This window comes from Pyrus communis, chromosome 15 (genome assembly GCF_963583255.1).
Source record: "Pyrus communis chromosome 15, drPyrComm1.1, whole genome shotgun sequence".
In the NCBI taxonomy this organism is placed as follows: domain Eukaryota; kingdom Viridiplantae; phylum Streptophyta; class Magnoliopsida; order Rosales; family Rosaceae; genus Pyrus; species Pyrus communis.
The window spans coordinates 7,041,015-7,063,792 of NC_084817.1; the positions used below are offsets into that span (position 1 = coordinate 7,041,015).

A 22,778-nucleotide genomic window follows, 5' to 3' on the forward strand; every position below is an offset into this window, starting at 1 on the left:
TAGTACCTAACGAAAACTGAGGATTCAGAGACGATCCTCATTCCCTTAATAATAGTAATGGTAAATTAAAAAAACAAACAAAAAGATAAAACCCTTTATGGGGTGGCTCAGTAAGTAGGAATGAATTTCAAATTCGTATTCCACACGACACCTTCTGGATTCGATTTTCTGGCACTCCTGAATCATACTATGATCTGGTGACTAGAGAGATGTGTAGACATCGAAATTTCAGTAAAACAAATGTTCACCAACGCATTAAAGTTTTGACATGTCAGGGCATACATGGCATACGCCACGTGTCGTACAAATTGTACACATGGCATGTGACTCAACAAAATAGGAAGAAATACGCTTGGATGATTAAACAAGTTTTTTCTTCTCAATTTGGGCAATGACAAGGTAAGCACATTTCAATCCATTGAGGATCAAAACAAGTTTTTCTTCTCATGTTGGGCAATGACAAGGCAAGCACACTTCAATCCATTACGGATCAAAGCAAGTTTTTCTCATTTGGGCAATGACAAAGCATACACATTTCAAGTTTAAAATGGTGTTAAGTGGGAAATTAGGCCATAAGTTAGACCACTTCAAGTTTAAAATGGTATTAAGTGGGAAATTTGGCCATAAGTTACACCACTTCAATTTCAATATTGCATTAAGTGGGAAAATTAGGCAATGGTGCTTGGAAAGGAAAAAAATATTTTGTGGTGGTGATTCATTCTCAAAGCCTATAAATAGGCTTCTCCATCAAGGTATCAAGCATCAAGGAATTCACAAATACATTTCTCTACTCCCAAAATGGAAGAGAATACTCCCCACACGGGGGGGACCAAAACCTTGAAGCCTTAAAGTTCTAAAGCTCTCAAGAAAATCCCGAAGGATCAAGAAAGCACTCTTCGTTCTTCGTTAAATCCTCTTTCAAGATCAAGCCCCGAAGGCCCTTGAAGAAAGTGTTCATCCGTTCATCCTAAGCATAAGCCCCCAACGGCCCTTTGGATCAACAACCTCAACAAATCCACACATCCAATCGTTCTTCAAGATTAAGCCCAAAAGCCCTTGAAGATCCGCTCATCCATCAACCTTCAAGATCAAGCCCAAAAGCCCTTGAAGAAATCCACATAACCATTATTCAAGATCAAGCCCCGACGGCCCTTGAAGAAAGTGTTCATCGTTCATCCTAAGATCAAGCCCCAACGGCCCCTTGGATCAACAGCACAAACAAATCCACACATCCAATCGTTCTTCAAGACTAAGCCCAAAAGCCCTTGAAGATCTGCTCATCCATCAACCTTCAAGATCAAGCCCAAAAGCCCCTTGAAGAAATCCATACACCCATTCTTCAAGATCAAGCCCAACGCCCCTTGAAGATCCGTTCATCAACTATTCATCCTTAGATCAAGCCCCGACGGCCCTTTGGATCAATAACTCATCCACAAACCTACACCCTACGAAGATAGAATCAGAGGACCAAATTTGAGAGAGATCGTAACCCCAAAATCATAAACACAAAAATATTATTTTGTACACGTTATTCTGGTTTCTTGTTTCAAGGAATCTTTCGTGTTCACAAGATGCTAAAATGACTCAGTAAGTATTTTCGACTTCCAAAAAGGTGAACTATTATGGCGAAACAACCAGCTCCTCTCCTTTAATGAAAAACAATAAGATATATAAATGCTCTACTACGACGGTGAGTTTAGGAGCACGTGCTGCTTAAGGCCAATTCAGATTCCCAGTCGGATCAAGTGGGGAAGTCAAACAAGGTAATGCAAAATATAAATTAGACTAATTAGTATGATAATCCAACAAAAGATAAGGAGAGATTTAGTTTATAATTGGATATGCTATTCATACATACTTTTTAATTTTTACATATATTTTGTTAATTTATATATTTTGATATTCTTTAATTCATCTAATCGGCGATTGAAAATTAAAAAAATCTGTGAAAAGGCAAAAAAAAAATGTATGATGCGTAACAGCGAAATTGAAAGCCTTCGTAAAAGAAGCGATGCAACGTGGGAGGTCAACTTATCAAAGAATATGAATCCCTTGCTTCTTTGACCTCCTGCCCCCCTTATATTATTATCATATAACATCTGCATTAATTGTAATAATTAAGTAACAAATGGGTTCAAAAATTCATGAGCCACACATGCCACGATAAACATTGCAACCGGTCGATAAATTTGCGTTCCTTAAAAACCAGAGATTTTTCAATGGGATCATCACACGAGATGGTAAATTTCGTGTTATTATATAAAGAGAGATGTGTTATCCACGCACTTCAAATTACTCCTCACACACCTCTTGTTAATTTATGTATGTTGATCTTCTTCAATTCATCTGATCCGATTGTCGAAAATTAGAAGGGTATGTGAAAAGTAAAATAGGATATGTGGATATCACACCCCTATAAATAGTGGGTTACGTGTGTTAAAAAATTAATAACTTAAAAATTAAAATTTTTCACCACTTGCATAAAAACATATAGTGTATCATCTATATTCCCGTTACAACTAAAAATTTCTCCTAAAAAACGCGAACCGACAACTGAAAAAACTCTTGTTAATTTAGATACAATTCTTAAGTACTGATCGATGAATACTTCTTATACTAGATCACTGATCATAAGACGTAGTAAACTTTTGGCCGAAACCTTAATAATTTGTGGTCAAGTTATGGAGCAAGTTGTACATATCGATTAGGGGCTTCCTGTCCTTTCGTGGCTTATGGTTTGGTTATGGCAGCTCACTTCAAGTCTTGAGTTCTGTGCTTTTGAAACTTCCAGCAATGGCTTCAAGTCTAAACCAAATATATAACAAATAATATTTTTAAGAAATTATAATAGTATTATTATCAAAGTAATATTTTTCTTTTGAAAATTTTACTCGTAAATAGTTGAAAAAATTCTATAAATTATTTTGTTACAGTAATCGAACCTAGTTTTGATTTCGATCCATGAAGTCAGTAAACATTTGAGTATTAGAATCATTTCAATTCCTAACTTTTATGTGTTTACTAACACATAAACATGAGCATTTCTAATTTATGACTTCTCTTTGTGTTTGCAAACACATCAAAATTAACGAGTTATATAAATTTCATGTTATACTTTGTACTTGTAGTTCAATACATGAAAAATTAAGAATTAAATTGATTAGAAAAATAGTTTATAACATTTTATTTATTCTCTCCATATTGCCCTAGGCAACGTTTCTAAATTCAGCCTGTCCAAAACCCTAGGCAACATTTCTAAATTACAAAGTCTAGATCCAAGTAATAAATTTAGTGTGGCCGCGAGTCAGCTGTCTCTGATTTTATGTCTCTTTTGTATTTCCTTTCTAATTTTTTTGACATTCATCCTTCAACTTAAATTCACAATTAACAATATATAACATAATATTATAATGACACTATAATAAAATACATACAGAATCTAAAACAGTAAAACTTGCTTAGAAGCCAAAGAAGGAGAAGAAATGGTATCGTTTTTCACGAGGTGAAGCAGCAGCTTAATTAAAAACAGGACATAACGTAACAGCCACTGCTCTCTTTCTGTTCTTCTATTGTCACCACATCAATCCCGACTCCCAACTCACTCGTAAAGTTGAAACAAAAACACAGTGTTGGAGGGAAGGAGTTCGATAACCATTTTGTTTTTAGTTATTATTTTTGTCGTTTTGATCACCTTAGTTAGTGCAAGTACTGTATAACCTGATTATGCTTTAGTAATAATTCGATCTGATTTTTTCAAGCTCTGACCACTTCATTCGCCTTTTTTTTCTCAATATGTTCCAATCAGAAAAAATAATAAATAAAAATAAAAACAGCAAAATCCTATTTAAGCAGCTTTTTGTTCTTCTGTTATTTTTCTTCTTTAATGGAGGATCTTAGATGGAAGCCACAGTATGCTCAGCTCTTTCTGTCACTCTTAATTTCGTCAACTAATGTACATTCTAACTTTTAAGTTTCATCCGTTTCGGGCTACTTTTAATTGCAGGATACAATCGTTACTAAAGCTCCCAAGAAATCTCCATTAATACTGAGGATGGTGGTGCTGCTTTTTGCAATGGTTTGTGGAGTTTTTATTTGCTTAGTCTGTTTGAAGCAAATAAACACTCAGACTAAGACCAAATTATTGAACATCGTAGCGATTAATCACCGCGACCAAATTAATCAACCGTGCCAAGTTCCCGATGATCATGAGGAATCGGAAATCAGCTATCTGCATTACCCTAAACCTCAAACCTTCAAAAGGTACCTGTGAAGTCAAGATTCCATTTTGTTAATCAACTTTATTTGATATATGCATGCATGTTTTTTTAGTTTGATTAACGGGAAGTGATTTTCACACTCTCAGGAGGGAATGCGTCTGCAATCCCGTCCGCTACTTTGCCATATTGTCAAAGCAAAGATCTGGGAGTGGATGGTTTGAAACATTGTTGAATAGTCACATTAATGTAAGCTCAAATGGGGAGATATTTTCGGTTCAAGATCGGAGGGTTAATGTTTCTTCGATTTTGAAGAACATGGATAAAGTATATAATCTTGACTGGTTTAGTAGTGCCTCCAAGAATGAGTGTTCAGCTGCCGTTGGATTCAAGTGGATGCTTAACCAGGTTAGTAGTTAAAATGTTTAATTGATTAATCAGGAGTTCAAGATGATTAATGTGGTTAATTAATTAAATATGTAAATGGTAATGGTTCAGGGTTTGATGGAGAATCACCAAGAGATAGTGAAGTACTTCAAGGAAAAAGGAGTGTCTGCAATATTCCTCTTCAGAAAAAACTTACTCCGCAGAAAGATTTCTGTACTTGCAAATTCATATGATAAAGATGCTAAGCAACTCAATGGCACCCACAAGTCACATACCCATTCTCCATTGGAGGTAATTATAAAAATCTCTCGTCTTATAACTCAAAGCGTTTAAAATTTCTAACCCTGCATCGAGATTCTATGTTCGACTTCTTATTCTCACTATCGCTAGTATAAAAGAGAAAGTTGTAACAGTTAAATTAGACCCCTATATTGAAATTCTAGGTTCGAACCCTGTCGGTTTCCTAATCTAACATCTAATCTAACAAATCTATCATTTGATCAAAAAATAATTAATACAAAAAACAAAAATTCTGTGTTCGATTTCCAGTCTCGCTATTGCTTGTATAAAAGAGATCATTGTTACAGTTTATGAAATTAATTGCAGGCTCAAATACTTGCAAAGTACAAGCCCAAGATTAATGCCACATTGCTAATTCCCGATCTTAAACAAGATGAGGAGGAAGCTGCCAAAGCCATTGAATATTTCAAGACTACTCGCCATATTGTTGTTTACTACGAGGAGGTTATCAACAACCGTACTGTAAGTCAGTCCGAAAAAATCATTATGCACTCGTCTTTTATCAAACAAATGAGAGATTTGCACATAAGAAAGTGCGAGATGAGATCCTTAGAGAGCAATAACAGTTTCCGTTTATCATATAATGATATGAGTAGTTCTAACTAATTCTTTATTATTCGACATCTTATGAACTACAAATTTGGTTTTGCAGAAACTTGATGAGGTTCAAGATTTCCTAAGGTTGCCACACAGGGAGCTCAAGAGCCGTCAGGTTAAGATACATACGACGTCATTGTCGAAACAAGTCGAGAACTGGGAAGATGTAGAGAAAGCACTCAGAGGGACGTCGTACGAGAGTTTCATGCATGCAGACTATCAACAGCATTCTTCAGTTCACCCACTAATTTGAGTTGATCAGACTCTCATCAGATTGAAATGTACATAATTAACCACTTCAGTTCAGAAAATCAATTTTTTCGATTGAAATTTTGTAGGTTTATGTTTTTTTTTTTTTTTTTTTATCGTCCATCTTTTTAGTAAGTTTATTAGAGCTTGTTTGGTATCCTTTTTGAAAATTTTTATAATTTCTATAAACATTTCTTAAGAAGTTTTCTTAAAAACAATTTTCTTTAAAACTCAAAAACTTGTTTGGTATGTGATTTAAAAAATTTAAATTTTACAACTTAAACTGGACAAAGAGATCTAAAAAAAGAGGGTTGAGAGAGAAAGAGGAGAGAGGAGGAAAGAAAGTAACAGATGATTGAAGAAAAGAGAAAGAAGTGAGAGGATCGGAGGAGATATAGAGGAAGAGGAATAGAAGTGATAGAAAAAAAAAACCGAGAAAATAATGAGAGGATTGGAGGAGAAATGAAAAAGGTAAAAAATAAATAAATAAATAAATAAAGAGAATGGGGAGAGAGAGAGAGAGCTTTGGAGTGAGAGGGGAGGAGGGAGAGAAAAAAAATGGAATTTTAACGAAAAGTTCACGCTACTGTTCACTTTAACGAAAAACCACATTTTTACACTAAAAAGTCAATCCTGGTACTATTCACTTTACCCTTTATTTTGTCCTTATCATTAAAACTCAAAGTTTTCAAGTCATTTTCATTAGTTTTCCTAATAAAAATGAGTGAGTTTAAGTTTAGAAACTCTAAAAACTCATTTTTTGTGTTTTTAGAGAATATACTATATTTTTGAGTTAGTCTTGAATTCAGTTTTTAAAAATAGTTATACCAAACAAGTTTTTAAAGCCTAAAACTTAAAAATTATTTTTGAATTTAAAAAGTTAAATTCAAGTAAAATACCATACATGCTCTAAGTTTTTTTCTGTGTATTTTTCAGCTGAATTTTTTTGTTACTAAATTCCATTGTATCTAATTGATTGGATCTTGGAAATGCACTTCCTTTGCCGTGCCTGGCCTTCAAAAGAGGAGAATTTGAACCCTAACTCTCCATTGTAGACGAGATACTTTGTTGTATAACTGGTAATATATCTTTTTGCATCCATATCTCTCATCTCGTGTACATAAAGGGGATGTATTGCCGTTCGTTTTACCTAAGAATCTGTGTTCACGGTGCGGACGACACGATTCAATCCGGAACCGAAGCGCACGACCAAGTTTCTGTACAAATCGGGCGGGTAAAAAGTTCAGGATGCAAAATATTATAACACAAGCTTCTTTTTTTCTTTTTTTCTTTTTTTCGTATTGCTTTTCCGTCATTGCTATCTAAACGAAGGGAGCTACAATAATATTACAACTAGAGCAAAGCGCATATCAGCTAATTACTGATCCATCACTTGCTCCAACATCAGTTTTATCTGTTTGTCGAATAACAAACTGATCAACGATTTTAACGGTATGTAACGGATCTTGTTGACCGGCTGCTGCACTCCATTTACTGGGAAATTTTCTAAGGTGGCTCATTTGTTCCGGCTGTTTTGGCTCCCGATCCCATTCAGGGTCTAGCTTCCATGCTTTCGGGACCTGCACGTTTTAGTTCAGATGTTAATTTTCGAAAGGCCTGAATATGTTATCGGAAAGTGAACCAGCATTGAACATTGCTTTCTTACCCTATCTACTGCGAGAGTGTAAACTTCAAGATCACCGTCACTGTTGATGTGAAATCGGGTGAAAGACTTGTAATTAGCAATTCGGAGAGAGGAGAAGGCTTCATCGAAGTGTATGTGAAGCCAATTAATGCAGATGTATAAGTAACTTCCGAACACCAAAGAAACCACTGGGGTCGAGAAGACCCAGAAATAAAGGAAGACGGAAGCATAATATATAACAGCACCCGCTCTAGATAGCGATTCCATCCCATTCTTGCATATATTGTTTCGGGTGACAGCCATAACCTGATGATGTTACTCCGTCGTCAATATGTAACAAAGAAAAGGACTAACGAGTTTGCAAAGAGTTTTCCATACCTCTGGAACATCAAATGCAGACATGAAATACTTGATGCATGCTGGATAAAGGCCAAAAGTCCATTGTTCTATACGAGCTCGAAGGCCAGTTGGATCTGGAAAGTGCTCACTCTCCACCGATCGGTACCACTGATATAAAGTATGATAGCCTGAAAAGTAAAAATTACATCATATAACACAAAATCAAGAACATAATTTCCGTAATGGTAAAAATTATCGGATAATCAATATGATCAGACGAACAAATACAACAGAGAATGACAGAAACCCATAACAGATAATAAAAACTCACCTGAAGTTCCCAGTAGTTTATGCTGGACACACATCTCAACACCCAGTTCCAACAGTAGCATAAGTATTAGAGCTGCAGCCAGGTGCGCAGACACATGAAGAACTCCAATCATCAATCGTTTCTTCCGAGACACTTTAGAGGGGACAAATATAACTGCCACAATTAACAGCAGAACAGCACCTGCTAAAGACACATAAGAGCGTCCCAGCATGTACATAAAAGCATTCCACACTGTTTGAAAGAAAGACCCCACGTGACCAGAAAATGAATCTTCTCGTAGGATATGACCAAGCTTACACTACAAAACAAAAACAGGAAAAATTAGAATTTTCAAAATAACAGAGTATAATCGCATCACTGGATAAGCAAATATGAAACAATTTTGCAAGTTCTCTAAGGAAGCAAAAACACAGCAACGAAGTAATCAAAGACTCACCTGTGGGAACATAGAAAAGACCAATATGAAGTATATAATGCCACCGATAAAATCAAATTGCCAGTTCTTCTTTCGAAATTTTAGAATATTTCCCAGAGCAATCTGGAAAAAGAAAAACTACTAGTTAGCACCAATAAATAAATAAATGTGAATTTAGTATTGACAGCCTTGGTCTCATAAAAAGTTAAAACCCGATACTAACCCTGCTTGAATCTTCAAATGAAGGATAAGCAGCCTTGGTCTCATATGAAACTCCACAAAATTTCTTAAAATTACTAAAGGTGTGAGTGGGATGTAGAAAAGCCCCACCACACCCATTTACGATTAAATGTTGCACGGGAACTGGACCATCTGTTTTAATAAATGAATGACGCATATAATGATGCAAATCTCCAGCCACTCGAAGCTTACATCTCCCTTTTAAATAATCGCATATCAGGTGCGCAACATTCTTTCCAGAAACATCGTTCCAGTACCAATCAAGAAGCCAATTTGGTTCATGTGTCATAATGATTACAGAGTCACCATCTCCGACCTGGAAGAAACATGAAGAGATGAGAACGTTAACTGCAGTAAAAATCAAAATTCGAAACTTGGAAAATCAGAAGTAAGCAAAGTAAAAAGCTCAATGGTGTCCCTGGCAAGCATATACATAGTTTATGTAGGTTTAACATGCATCAAGAACAGAAACAATTAAGAGATGAAGAGATGTGATAGTTTATGTAGCTATCACATTGGTGAAACCCTCAATTCTAGAGACATAATATACGACATTTCTACATTTATAAATGGGGGGAAAATATATATGAATTCATAACAAGTCTAGTGTCAATCCTCCCCAGTTCACTATTAGATAAAGAAAAAAAAATAAAATAAAAACCGCCTGTTTCATCCCCTACCAATACTTTGCTTGTGTAATGTGAACCACAGAAACAATTAAAAGGACCGTATTTGCAAAAACTGGACCCTGTTATGCGTATCTCCAAAAAGTTAAAAGAAAAAGCGAAGGACAAAAGTAACAACTCACAAAATGTAAAAACAACTTGATAAACCATGGGTACCACTTTAAGTGGACCATATTGAAATTAAAAAGAAAAAGAAAAAAGAAATACCTTGTTCTTAATAAGTTCTGTAAAGAATTTGAATTGGTACACATCAATATCACCGTGGAGTGCGAGATCAAAACCAAATACCCACCATCTTTTAGGGAGTTGCAGAGCGAAATAACTCTTCTTTTGAGGCATAAACCACCCACCCAACCAGCTCTTATGGCATATATACCTCATGAATGTATGAAGTCCATCAAACCAATCTGTAATTGCAAAAAGAAACAAAGAATATTTACTACACCATATTAACATTATAGCTTTTATGAAGATGTTCAGGCTAAGAGTAAGGCGAACCATGGTTTCCAGGAATGACAAAACACTGAGGTCCATCATAGTTCTTCAGCTCAGACACACCACGAGGTAGTTCAGGCTTATCTACAGCTATATGCTCTTGTTTAGACCATGGAGGAGGCTGGAGAGCATACTCAAAAGGACAAAAAAGGCGCCTTTCATAGGTGAACGCTGATGGATTAGGATACCTAAACATATCAAATTAGCAGATTAATAGATATTTAACATGATAAACTATCATTATCAGAGATATACATGCCTAAACAAAACAAAAAAAAAAAAAAAAAAAAAAAAAAAAAACAATGAAATGAATTAGAGGTTGAAGTGCTCATGACAAACAAAGGTCAGAAAGGATGAAAAACATCGACAAAAACTTTACTGGAATCTTCAAATCAAACATCATGGGCATATTCAGGTATTTAGCCAATTAACATTATCTTAACCAAGGTTCCAACACGGTCTTTCTTTCAACTAGGGAATAAAGTAGACAGCACCAGCTGAGCAGCTAACCAATGTCCAACTGGTCAGAGAAATGGTGTAAGCAGAGAAAATGGTGGCAAAGAAAAGTCAAATTGGACCAGGACAGAGCAATACGGTTGGTGGTGGTGGTTTCGTCATAGTGCTTACTTATTAAAGTTTCTGATGAAATTTACATTACCCACCTCAAACATCAGTTTACATAGTCCACAAAACTCTACTTACACAGGAATATTCAATCTCAGATCAATCCGGTTCCAGGAGTAGTCATTATGGAATCCAAATTACGACTATTCTAATTTAAGGAGTAGTCATTATGGAATCCAAATTACGACTATTCTAATTTAAGTACTCCTTGTCATGCTTAGCATTGAAGAGAACTACTTCCTGCAAAATCTATAACAAAAACAAATAGCCACCAAATGTGAAATCTGAACTATTACTATCACTAAATTACAGTCAAACAAAATTTGGAATTTTTCTACCCTTCAAGTGTAAACAGAAATTTGCGACTCAAAGTTTAATTTATTTCGTTTCATACCATGTCTACACAACTGATGAACTACTTTAGAGTAATAATTTAAATCAGAGAAGGAACCATAAAAATCATCACTTATAATTTAGGATGAAACAAAAATGTACATAATATTAATCACTGATCACCCATGCCATATGCTCAAATAAGAATGTCAACTTACGCAAGATCCCCTCCAATAAGTAGCAAGTCTCCACGTGGTAACTTCAGCATGGAACCATCTCTGTTAATATTAATGGAAGGTTGTGCAAGAAGCCGAGCCACGGAATAAGAGGAGTTTCCACCATCGCCTGTATCAGCCATGAAGTCAAACCATAGATCATCCTTCTCAACAAAGTTATCATATAAAAGATCCTTTTGTTCAGCTCCATCATGGACCTTGTCCATTGCTGCCTGATCAGTGGAGAGGGAAACATAAATATGTCAATATATCATGGCATAAAAATTTCAGTAGTAAATGGTAAAAGTGGTTTCTTTGGAAAAACAAATTAATGAAAAAAAAAAAACTTGAATGGTAACATGTATATTGGAAAAGGAGAAATGATTCAAGTGCATATTTGATAGGCTTTGAAAATTTTGAGAGAATAATCTCAAGGCAAAGGGAGAATACAGTTTACACAGCATGAAGCTATGAGATTACCTGCATCATACGCATGTCAAAGCGGCCAACAAAGACAGTTACTGATACCAAGAGGTCAAAGACAGTCTTGAATAAATCAGCTGATGTTCTGCAATACAAACATCAACAAAGTGAGTACAGCTCCCCGGCGCACAAGAACAGAAAGAAAGGGAAGGAGGAGAGAGAAGAGACAAAGAGACATAGATAGAGCTTATACCCCGAATACCAAGGAACCATATCCAAAAAATGTGGCTTCATTTGCTTCTCCTTTGACTTCTGATGTTCTTCAACAGACAGAGGGTGAGTAAGAGCCCACCTATTTATTTGAGAAGCAAATGAGCATGAGGCAATTATAAGAAGAATTGAAAAGGCATAAGGCCATAAGTTTCATTATAAGAAGAATTGAAAAGGCATGAGGCAATTATAAGAAGAATTGAAAAGGCATAAGGCAATTATAAGAACAAAATTTGTTACATATTTTCCTTAATCTCCATTAGTTTCATTTTTTAAATCTGTTTTACAATTCACCACTTACCCTGTTGATCTCTCCACTACATAATTAGCAATGTAGAGGCCTATGAATGTGGCCCATAATGAATACAATGGGGAGATTTCATCAGATGGACCAGCACACGCACCATTGCATGCTAACTGAGAAATTAAAACATTAATAAGTATATAATCATAATAATAAATAAATAAATCAAATACGAAGGAAACAGTAAAAGTTTAGGGGGAAGGAAAGAGGATCTGTTTTTTGTTCTGCCTGTACCTCACCATAAATGACCCATTTGGACAAAAGTGGATAATCACTTGCAGACCCAACTGGAGCAAACCAAGATGAGCAGACCTGATCTTTCAACTCATTCATTCGGAGGAATTTTGAAAGCCATGTGTTCCTCTCATCTTTCTTCCAAAAATTAAACCAAGAGTTTCTTCGTACCAGTTGTCTATCTCTAAGAATAGCACGGTTGCCACAATGACTATAAAACACACAGCAGGCTACACTAAGAACCTACATGAACAAAAAATGCATGAATAAAAAATCAATATATTATATATTGATGCATAAGAATTTTAGGTTCTTCTGTACTACATCCCGTAATAATATAAAAACTAGAAACATTATGAGGTAGACAAAGTGTTACTACAACTTACAGCACAATTTTGAAGAATGGTCAAAATTGCTGGCCTCCTTCCAGCAACACGTGACACGAGACCAATGTACCAAAGGCCAATGAATATAATGTGGAAGAAAAGAAGAAACAGAACAGAAGTGACAAATACATTAAAACCCAAAGACAGATTCATCCTCATATCAACTCCCATTGATTGAAAACTAGGAAGATGATAGACAGCCGCCACTAAAATCCAGACTATATACCTACAAATAGTAATTCCCAAACTTAGAACTCTTTCATGCAAACTTAGGAACAATATATGAGTACATGTGTGTGAATGTGAGATAGTGCAAATGCACTCACGTTTATAGGATTCGGAGAAATGTACTTACCACCGACTGAAATTTGAATAACTCGGTTTGATAGTCTTCCCTATAAATGGGGACGAAAAGAAATAGAAGAAACCGAACAAGCATGCATACATAGACCACCACTTAATATTGTTGTCTAACTTTTCTATAAGGGTGTTGATGTTGTCAGAAGAGATAAAAAAGAGGCAGCCCACAACAACAGCAATTACGGCATGACGGGAATGTTCATGCGGATAAGGATATGTATGGGTTAAAATTGTCCTAACCCTCTCCATTTTTAAAGTATCTAGAAAACCAACAGACTGCATATCCGACCCCATCGAATGAACATGCACTCCTTCAAGTTACTACAAATAAACCAAACTACGGTCGTGGTTGCCAGAATCGCCACATAGACCACCTCCGGTATCCTGAGCACAAAGACAGATTATAACAAAAAGTCAGTAAGTAGATCAAAATAAGCAAATTACTAATGTTTCATATTGTTTGAAGTAGAACAAAAAGAAACCCAGATAAGAAATATGTGAAGTGATCTGGGCAAAACAACTTATCCTCGCTTCTACTCAAACATGTTCCGCCCTCTCAGCTCATACGAAACCAAGCGAAAAGAACTAGTTCTGAGCTAATAATATCGCCAGCATTGCAAGTTAAAGTCGATACAATAGTATCCCAATACTTGGTCACAAAATTCTATCAACCATACCACCAAATTTAAACTAAAAATCAAAACTTGTGAGAAATGAGAAGTAACCCAACTCGTTAAACCTCCCTACAAAACTAATCACACCGCCCAAAACGCAAAAGAGCTCAAACGACACCAATATGCAAGCAACCCAATTTTGGAGCAGAAAACAGAAATTGTACAGAGTATTCGGCACCAGGGTTTGATTCCGAAATTCCAGAAAACCCAAAACGAAAACCAAACCATTCAAAACGCAGCAGAAAGCACAGAAGCAGACGACAATCAAACTAAATTAATCAGAAATTTACCAGAAACCACCGTGGGACGCCGAAACCACCGAGCAGAAATTGATCCAATAACGCTCGGGGACCTCTCAAGATTGAAAATTTTTTAGAGAGAGAGAAAGAGGAGGAGGTGGAGAGGGAAAAAGGGTACGCAAGCAGTTGGAAATTCCGGGTATCTTTTTCTTTGTGTTCTGTGAGACTCAACCGACTTGGCATTTAAGAATGTCTGCGAGGAGAGAGAAGGACATTACGAAACCAAACCGAACCCAAAAAAGGCATTATATTTACCATCAACGGCATATTCTTTTATTGTTTTTGCGCCGTACAGCACCGGCCACTCTTACGCCAACGACCATTGAATTGAATCCTTGAAAACTTGAAACATTTGGGCTCTCTCTCTCTCCTCTCTCTCTCTCTCTCTCTCTCTCTCTCTGCGTTTTCAGTTTTCTTTCCACATTTCCCTCGTGCTTTTGCTTTGCTTTTTCAGAGTGGTTTTTCGGACTGTTTTGGGTTTTGGACTGAGTTTATGATAGTGGGTTGGGCTTGTGTTTTTGTTGTTTGGTTTATTATGGACCTTTGAGAATGATGGGCCCTACTTTGGACTGAGCCCAACTTGAACTCTTGTAGTCTTGACCCAATTGGCACTACACCCGTTTCAGATCCGAACCGGCATAAATAAGAAAGGGAGGGGGCAGATTTTCTAACTTCTTGTTTAGAAAAGAAGTTGATGAATTGTTCTATCATCCAGTTTTTCCACACCTACTAGAGATTTTTGGTCTCAGCATGGAAGATTTATTAACACATGCGTGACCTAAGAGCATTTCCACCAGTTGGTAGAAGACAATGATAATTGGAAGGTAAGGGCAATAAAATTGCAGTTCCTTATCACTCTAAACATTAATTACTTTTGTGCAAGTCCACCGGTTTGAAAGAAGGAATGGCAAGGTGATTACTATTCACAAATATATTTTTTAATTTTTTATTTATGTTTTTTGATATTTGTAGAAAAAAAAATTCGGGCATTTTTTTTGGAATTTTTAGAATATTTTTAGATTTTTTACAGTTAAAATAATCTTGACCGTTGATTCTCAAAATTATTATTGTTGGAAGGTCAGGATTCTGCCATGTGGCAGCTGACCACAAAAAGACAATTTTTTTTTTCTGTTGAATACTAACGGTCCAGAATCCAAATTAAAAGACTGTTGAAAATCCAACGGTGCCATTCCACTAGGAAAAACAGTGTATGGCTCATTTGTTCATCACGTCGGTGGAACCCACGGGTATATGCTGGTGCAATTCTGCCAATTGCCCTCTCATTTTTTCACTGCTGGAGCAAGTTTTTGTGGACTACAAGGCACTTTCACCCAATTGCAAGGGCAGTTGAGAATTGTTGGAGATACATATTCATTTGTAGTAAAGAAAATTGATAAATACGATTTTAAAGTAACATTAATTTTAATACAAATGTTATATAGTTTCAGATATGATGATTTTTTTGTACACACATAATCTAAGGGAATGCTTAAAAGATACACGATTTGAATCGTTAAATACATTACGAAGTGATTTCTACAAAAACATGTATAAAAAATAGTGTAAAATACGTAGTAACACCAATCCGGCTTAGCCGTAAAAGCGAATGGATCTCTTAAGCTTCCATATAGTGCTCAATTGCCCTTTATTTAGACAGATTCCTTATCTCGGATACATATCTATTGTTTTCAACGACTTATTGAGGACTTACGATTTGACACCCTCTTATATGCTCTCTGTATTTCAACAAAAGTTATATACTGTTGAATGAAAGCTTAGTCCATTTAATTGAAGTAGGCATTTCATCACTCAGTAATTCTCTCCGACTGAAGGCTTACTCCATTTTCTAGGGTCCAAACATATCGGATGGTGGGACTTCCACGACTTTAGGAACCAACCAAATATGGGTACCATGATCCCAAAAATTTTGGACAACCCTTTTGATTATCTCTTCTGTGGTGGAGAGGAGCTTTTCCTTTCCCATTTAACTCTCGGTTCTCTTTTTAGGTTCAATACGATTCACTACCAACATCATTGTTATTGTCTAAATTTAATCACTTATTAATAGGTAACGTTGTATCTAATAAACTTTTAAGTTGGATATTGTTTTTGTATATTATTTTCCTGATGTGAGACTCTATTCTCCAACTAACTCACTCACGAGTCACTACACATAGGATCACACGAGAAAGAATTCTCCATCAGGAACTGGCAATTCAGTGTGCCAGATCTTAGGCAACTTTTCTAGAGTCCAGTCAGATATCATTTATTCATCAAATGCAACACAACTTTTTAAAGACTCAATGGTAGCCAAAAGCTGAAGCTAGGGCAAATTTTGAAAGCCCAACTTAGACCAACTCCAATGGTGGGCTAAAAGCCAAATTACCCCTCAAAATTTCTCCTCAAACTCACTCTAACCCAAGGGGAAATTTTGGGCTAAATGCTAAATGCTAAACCAATGCCAAATTCCCCCCCAAAATTTAGCCCAGAAATCGAAGTGGACTCCATCCAATATTTATCGGAATTTAAATTTTTTTAGATTAAAATGTTCATAAAATTAATTTACGATAGTCTACATATTTTTTTTTTTAATTTAATTAAACAAAAAAAATAGCCTAAGTTCATTCTTTAATAATCCCGGGCTAAAATTTTAGGCTAGAACGGTTAGAGCAGAAAAGCTGTTTCTAGGCTAAAAGCTAAATTTTCCGGACTAAAAAATTTGGCTTTTAGCCCAATCATTGGAGATGGTCTTAAGGATTCGATCCCATTATTAAATAAGGCTAGGGAAGCATCAGAAGAATAACATGCTCTAATACAATTATGATGAACTTTTTAGGCTCAGTGTGATCTACCACCAATAGCACTAATATTGTCTCAACTTAACTACATATTGATAGATGTTGAATTTTATAACAAAAGATCTCGGTGATATTAGATGTAGAAATCCCACATGTAATTAAATTGTGTATTTTATTTTTTATTATTTCCCTAATATGGAACTTTATTATCTACCAATATGTTTCACTGCCACCTCCTTCTGTTTCTCTTTCCACCTTATCATAAGGGGAGAGACAGAAAGGAGGGACATTACTAAAAGACCTAAAAACATGACAGATGTCAATTAATTTGGATCCTTGAGGTTGAAAGTCATAGGAAATTATTTCTATACACTATAAGGGGCTGCCGTGGATCTTTGTGGGGTTTCAGACCTTGATGACCTTTCCTTTCCTTGCAAGTAGCAAGACTAGTTTTTGAAAAATGTTAGTGCGCACTGCGCACATGGCATCAATATTGAACACTTGCAGTCGTGCACTTTTAGTTTTGCCTTATGCTTGAACCAAATCTCGATTAATTTTGTATTTGCTAGACTTAAATCATTGATCACCATTAATTTTCATTGATCACCATTAATTTTTTGTTAGCAAAACGACGATTAGAATGACGTTTATACATTTGTATTTGTTTAACTCGTATATTTTATATCTAGTGGCTTCCCATGTTGTTCATCATTTGTAAGTTGCTTCACACCCGTGCAAAATCTCTTGTCCATTAATTGAAAGGTGCGACCAGACCACTAAGCATATATGACATTAATGTTAATTATGTGTTCTTATTTGTCACTCACTCGCTAAGTAATGCTCTCATGTTACATATAACACGTGTATCTATTTGTTAATGATTGAAAATTAACTATTGATGTTGTAACAAAGTCACGACACTTTGTTTCCTAGTGAAAAAGATAAGAGAATTGAGGAGAGTAGAATCATATATAAAGCTACATCTTCTACCATCACTTGAATAAAAAAGATAACTTTTTTTTTTTTAGAATTTCTCCACTCCTACCTTCAGTTGAACAAAATACATAAATTAGCATTGATATTTTCATTTGCATCAAACTTAATGAGTTATTCAAACTAAGTCAATCCTAGATAATAAACGTAATCTAATGCACTTATTTAGATCAACTAGACCAAAGTTGATCTCATAATATTGGATACTCGGAGGGCTTGGAGTTGGCGAGAGAATCATGGCCAGATGCATCAATGCTCAACTGAAAAAAAATGGCATTACGTGCGTGCAGTTTGAAATATATACTCGATCGTGGAATATTAAAGATTCAAAAGGAGATTTAGTTATAGCCCATATCCCCACACAATATCCAAGGTTGGTACTTATCATGATTCATGATAACCAGCGCACAAAACGGCCCTTTAACTTTCACCCCATTTGTCTGCACACTTTCAAAACTTGGCAAACTCAAATAGTATAGAAAATTCAATTGCGATCCTTAATTTAGATGACTTTTATTTTTCTTAAACCCTAGTGTTGGATTTGATTTTAAATTTTCTGATGAATTTGATTTTAATTCATTTGTCATCCACGAGATTCGAATATAAAACCTTTCACTTCTATGCAAAGAGGAATACCACCAAATATAGTACTGAGTAGCAATAACGGTTAGGAATTAAGACATATATTGTAGACCTTTACCTAGATGATAGCAAAAATTAGTTTCTCTTTGGCGCATGTGTAATACTATTTTTTCCTTCAACTAGATTAAAAGATAATAAGGCATACATATATGTATTCGTTCCATCTTTAATGAATATGTTATTTCGAAAAACATACATTTACGAATAAAAAAAAGGTAAAACATATTTAATGTTGCATCACATTGACAACATGAGATATGAAATGTTCTTTTCGTTATGTTGGCCACATAAAATAGTTGAATATGCATGAATGGTTACAGCAAATTCTAGCTGCGCACGCAACTTTAATTTCCAGCAAGGAAAGATTAGAATCAAGAGGCAACCCAAGCACTACTGGTAGGTCAAATGCTGGATTCATACCAGAAACGTCTCATCAGGCCCCGGCTTGTGGGTCTGGATTGTATGGCACCATTTAAATTATTCCTTAATTTGTTGAAGCATTAGACAGATTTTAATCCCTACAGCTAACCTTAATTAGTCAGGCTAGAAAACACATTTGAAAAGCACTGTGCGGCAAGTTGGCAACAGACTATATGGATATGCATGGGACGTGCAAACTAAGAGAATTTTGAGGAGGGAAACATGTAATCATTTGACCGTTTAATTTTTAATTAATTTACTAGCACCTCTTTTAATTTGCTCAAATTTCATTTTTCAAGTATTTCACTCCGCTACTCCAATTCCCCAGCTCAAACTCTATAAATACCCTCCATTGCATTCAGTTGGAACCACAGCACACCTCTCTCTCTCTCTTCCATCAGTTGTTTTCTATACTAATCTTATTATCATGGCCAATGGCAAGCTCATCGTTCTTCTTCTTGTTCTAATTTTCTCTTATGGGATCATTTCAACTGAAGAAAGGTCGCTAAAAACAGATCATACTAAAGGGGGATCGACATCAATCAGCGGCGACAATTATCTCAACTCGCGCCGAAACGTGTTGGAAAGTGAATTATCAGACTTTGTGACACCGGTTCTTGGCTATGAGAGTGCTCCTACTGACAATTTCCGGCCCACGACGCCAGGGTACAGTCCCGGTGCTGGTCATTCTACTGGACCTCAAGTAGCAGAGCCAAACCAGTAACTTAAATAATTGTTAACTTCTTTATTTGTATATGGGTCCAATTAAGTTCATGACTGTCATGAAGTGCAATTGATCATATTATATTAAGAATATTAGTTAATGAAGGGTTTATTAGAATGTACTATATGAATAATTTGGTTGTAAAATATGATTCTGGCTTTCATCTGTAGTTAGACTGTAAAGTATATTATTCTTATCTATGTTCTTACTTGGTGAGATTAACATCCGACTCTTATTTCTTCTTTTTGTCATAGAGACCGGTTACGCATGCCCAACTACCGTTTCATATAGGTTTTTACAACCTTGTTTGTATTTTTCCTTCGAGGTTTTGGCTACTTTTTTTCCTCGTACGTTTTACTTTTCTATTAAATGTTGGTAGCTTTGGGTGTTTGATGGTCGTCCCCTAGCCCGCGCCTATGCCAGAATAAAATACATAAATTTGGATTTGATTAATTTGTCATGTATTACTTGATTTTAAAGCTTGATCATTTGCATATTTGCAACAATATTTAGATTGTGTGAACGATAATATGATCATGCAACACCATAACTTACGACATGCATGAGCCACCACTTTACGGTCTGATTTAATATTGGAACTTTTGAACCTGTATCTTTTAAAAACTTTTGTCCCAATATTAAAAAATAACATAATAATTGACATCTGCCGCCACACTATGATTTAGTATCACTAAGATTTAGTATTAATTTGTTATCATTTGTAAGTAACAATTCTTGTGTTCGATTCTCACAAATAACAAGTTTGATAACTAATTATTATGTTTATACCTATTGAAGAATGCAATCCCATGTGGAAACTTGACAAAATATATTACCACTTATACATATGTGCATGCGATAATCAATATAAATGTGAGTAGTAGTGGGCTACTAATGGCTAGTTTGGTATTGTTGTGTTTTTTTTTATTTAAAAAAAAAAAAAAAAAAAAAATGTTTCTGTTGTGTTATGAGAATAAATAGCTGTAAAATAAAGTTGTTGAATGATTGACAAACTTTTTTTTTTTGTAATAGTGTTTTTAATATTAAAAAAAAAGTTTATGAGTGTTTAGTAAACTTTTATATAAATTACTTTGAATATGATAAATGATTAAAAATGATATGGCATTTAATGTGATCTAATAATTGTCAAAAACAATAATGTAGGGGTAAATATTGTAATTTTGTGAAACATGTGGGAGTAAATGAGCATTAATTACTATACTTTGAAGAAAAAAACACTTTTTTTAGAAGCATAGTTGACCGTGCTTCTGCTTTTCTACTTTCATTGACTGCAGTTTTTAAAAAAAAAACATTTTTTTTTTTGTTTTACCAAACACATTTAATGTTTTAGATTTTTTTAATAAATTTTTTTTTTTTTAAAGCACCACAATCTCAAATCAACCCTAAATCTACTATGAAATCTTAATAGCACCATTATATAACTTAGCTCAATTCCCTATTTGGTTCAACCCGTGGTTTTCGAATTGAAAGGCCTTCGGCCTCTGCCCAGTGCACAATGTGCCAAAAAGAAAGCTATTTGAATCATTTTCTGAGACCATGCACATTCTAAACCACATATTGATTTATTAAACTGAGACTTATGTATATCCATGAGTTTCACTTTTATTAATTAGATATATGATTCAGTATGTGATTCATGTAAATTTAGGACTACTAGTCAATCAGACAGAATCTTTTGCTTCGGACTACTAGTGAAATTTATGCCATGAACGGAACATAACGTATAATCGCACGAGGCAAGAAAAATGTTTAATTTAAATGAAAATAAGTCATTTAGAACCAAGTGGTAATTCTTTTAATTTGTAAGTGAGAGTTTTAGGTTAAATTCTCACCAAAGCAAATTTGAACCATATTATTATTAGCCAATTATGAAGTTTAGCTCATTACTCATGTCTTAGGGTAGATAATATCGTTTATTAAACAAACAAAAAAAAAAAAAAAAAAAACAAAGAGGCATGTAACTGCTTTGCCAAACCTGAAATTCTGACAGGGCTTTTTCCGGAACCAAGCAATTCTTACCTTATCCATCCATGCAGTGGCAGTTCTGAGTTGCTCTTCCTCGTGAGTCTTAAATATCCATGCATATAACGTTGTGTGAGAGCAGTAAATGTTGCTCGTCTATCCTATATATACCCTTCATAACATTCAGTTGAAAGCACACCTCTCCCTCTCCCTCTCCCTCCCTCCCTCTCTCTCTCTCTCTCTCATGGCGCTGGTATCCAAAAGATCCAAGCTTCTGTGTGCACATGTGTTTCTTCTTGCATTGATTCTCTCTTATGGAATCATTGCAGCTGAAGCAAGATTGTTGAACACAGCAGAAACAAATTCAGCTGTTCAAGAACCTATGCCGCCGCCCATCCTGCCACCAGAAGTTGAACCTATACCGCCCGCTTTATCCGAACCTATGCCGCCCGCTTTATCCGAACCTACACCGCCCGTTTTATCCGAACCTACACCGCCCGTTTTATCCGACGCTGATGCTTTATCCGAACCTATGCCGCCCGCTTTATCCGAACCTACACCGCCCGTTTTATCCGAACCTACACCGCCCGCTTTATCCGACGCTGATTATGAGGAACCTCCGCCGGATGTAACTATCTTCTAAGTACAACACCAGGATCATGTTAAATGTAATACCCCATGGTGTATCAATAATAAAAAATAATAATAATTCCCTTCTCCCATTATATTTTTCTGCATGGTTATATTTTGCTTAGTTTGAATTTAATTAGGCAGTTCTATTCGTACACTTATTATAACCTCCTGCACACTCCTCTCAATTTTCAGTCATCAAATCATATGATTTGAATAAGATCAAAGGACCAAAAGTATCAAGGAGTGTGCGGAAGCTAAAAATGAGTGTATGGATAATAAGGTTTTAAAAGACAGTAGACACTAGTTGAGCGGCAGGTAGGAGGTTAGCGCTTAGGTTGGGCCTAGATAGTATTTTTAAGTTTAATTAAATTTATTATATGTCATATAAACAAATGTCTACTATGCTAAAAAGAATACATAATTGTATTAAAATACATAAATCGTAAAATAGAATAACATAGTTTATGAAATATTACAACATATTGAAGTCATGGGAAACAAATAAAAAATGGTTGTTTATCCAAGTATTTAACAAGTCTCTGACAATTTATTGAAAAAATAAAAT

General features: G+C 35.3%; 3 protein-coding genes across 3 annotated transcripts; 2 read left to right on the top strand and 1 right to left on the bottom strand.

Moving 5' to 3' along the window:
- The first annotated feature begins 4,051 nt into the window (after positions 1-4,051).
- Positions 4,052-5,751, top strand: LOC137716966 (uncharacterized). Its single transcript, XM_068456299.1, has 5 exons — positions 4,052-4,260; positions 4,364-4,622; positions 4,713-4,892; positions 5,208-5,363; positions 5,554-5,751. The coding sequence occupies exons 1-5, from the start codon at positions 4,052-4,054 to the stop codon at positions 5,749-5,751; spliced, it is 1,002 nt and encodes a 333-aa protein (XP_068312400.1).
- Positions 5,752-7,006: 1,255 nt separating this feature from the next.
- On the bottom strand, positions 7,007-14,421 carry LOC137717671 (uncharacterized). Its single transcript, XM_068457108.1, has 16 exons — positions 14,012-14,421; positions 13,043-13,431; positions 12,688-12,913; positions 12,302-12,544; positions 12,065-12,180; positions 11,747-11,845; positions 11,551-11,638; positions 11,074-11,303; positions 9,902-10,086; positions 9,611-9,810; positions 8,701-9,033; positions 8,499-8,600; positions 8,063-8,360; positions 7,771-7,919; positions 7,414-7,698; positions 7,007-7,327 (listed from the first exon to the last, which is right to left on the bottom strand). The coding sequence occupies exons 2-16, from the start codon at positions 13,339-13,341 to the stop codon at positions 7,118-7,120; spliced, it is 3,063 nt and encodes a 1,020-aa protein (XP_068313209.1). The 5' UTR covers positions 13,342-13,431; positions 14,012-14,421; the 3' UTR covers positions 7,007-7,117.
- Positions 14,422-21,824: 7,403 nt separating this feature from the next.
- LOC137716968 (uncharacterized) lies at positions 21,825-22,223 on the top strand. The gene has a single exon (XM_068456300.1). It carries the CDS (start codon positions 21,825-21,827, stop codon positions 22,221-22,223), a length of 399 nt encoding a protein of 132 aa, XP_068312401.1.
- The last annotated feature ends 555 nt before the right edge of the window (positions 22,224-22,778 follow it).

Excerpts from the sequence above, each read along its gene's own strand:
- LOC137717671 (XM_068457108.1), bottom strand. The coding sequence starts at position 13,341 with ATGGGGTCGGATATGCAGTCTGTTGGTTTTCTAGATACTTTAAAAATG. Across the intron at positions 10,087-11,073 it reads CTTATTGGAGGGGATCTTGC|GTATCCTAATCCATCAGCGT; the intron begins GTAAGTTGACAT and ends TGATATGTTTAG. Across the intron at positions 7,328-7,413 it reads ACACTCTCGCAGTAGATAGG|GTCCCGAAAGCATGGAAGCT; the intron begins GTAAGAAAGCAA and ends TAAAACGTGCAG.
- LOC137716968 (XM_068456300.1), top strand. The coding sequence starts at position 21,825 with ATGGCGCTGGTATCCAAAAGATCCAAGCTTCTGTGTGCACATGTGTTT.
- LOC137716966 (XM_068456299.1), top strand. The coding sequence starts at position 4,052 with ATGGTGGTGCTGCTTTTTGCAATGGTTTGTGGAGTTTTTATTTGCTTA. Across the intron at positions 4,623-4,712 it reads TCAAGTGGATGCTTAACCAG|GGTTTGATGGAGAATCACCA; the intron begins GTTAGTAGTTAA and ends GTAATGGTTCAG. Across the intron at positions 4,893-5,207 it reads ATACCCATTCTCCATTGGAG|GCTCAAATACTTGCAAAGTA; the intron begins GTAATTATAAAA and ends AATTAATTGCAG.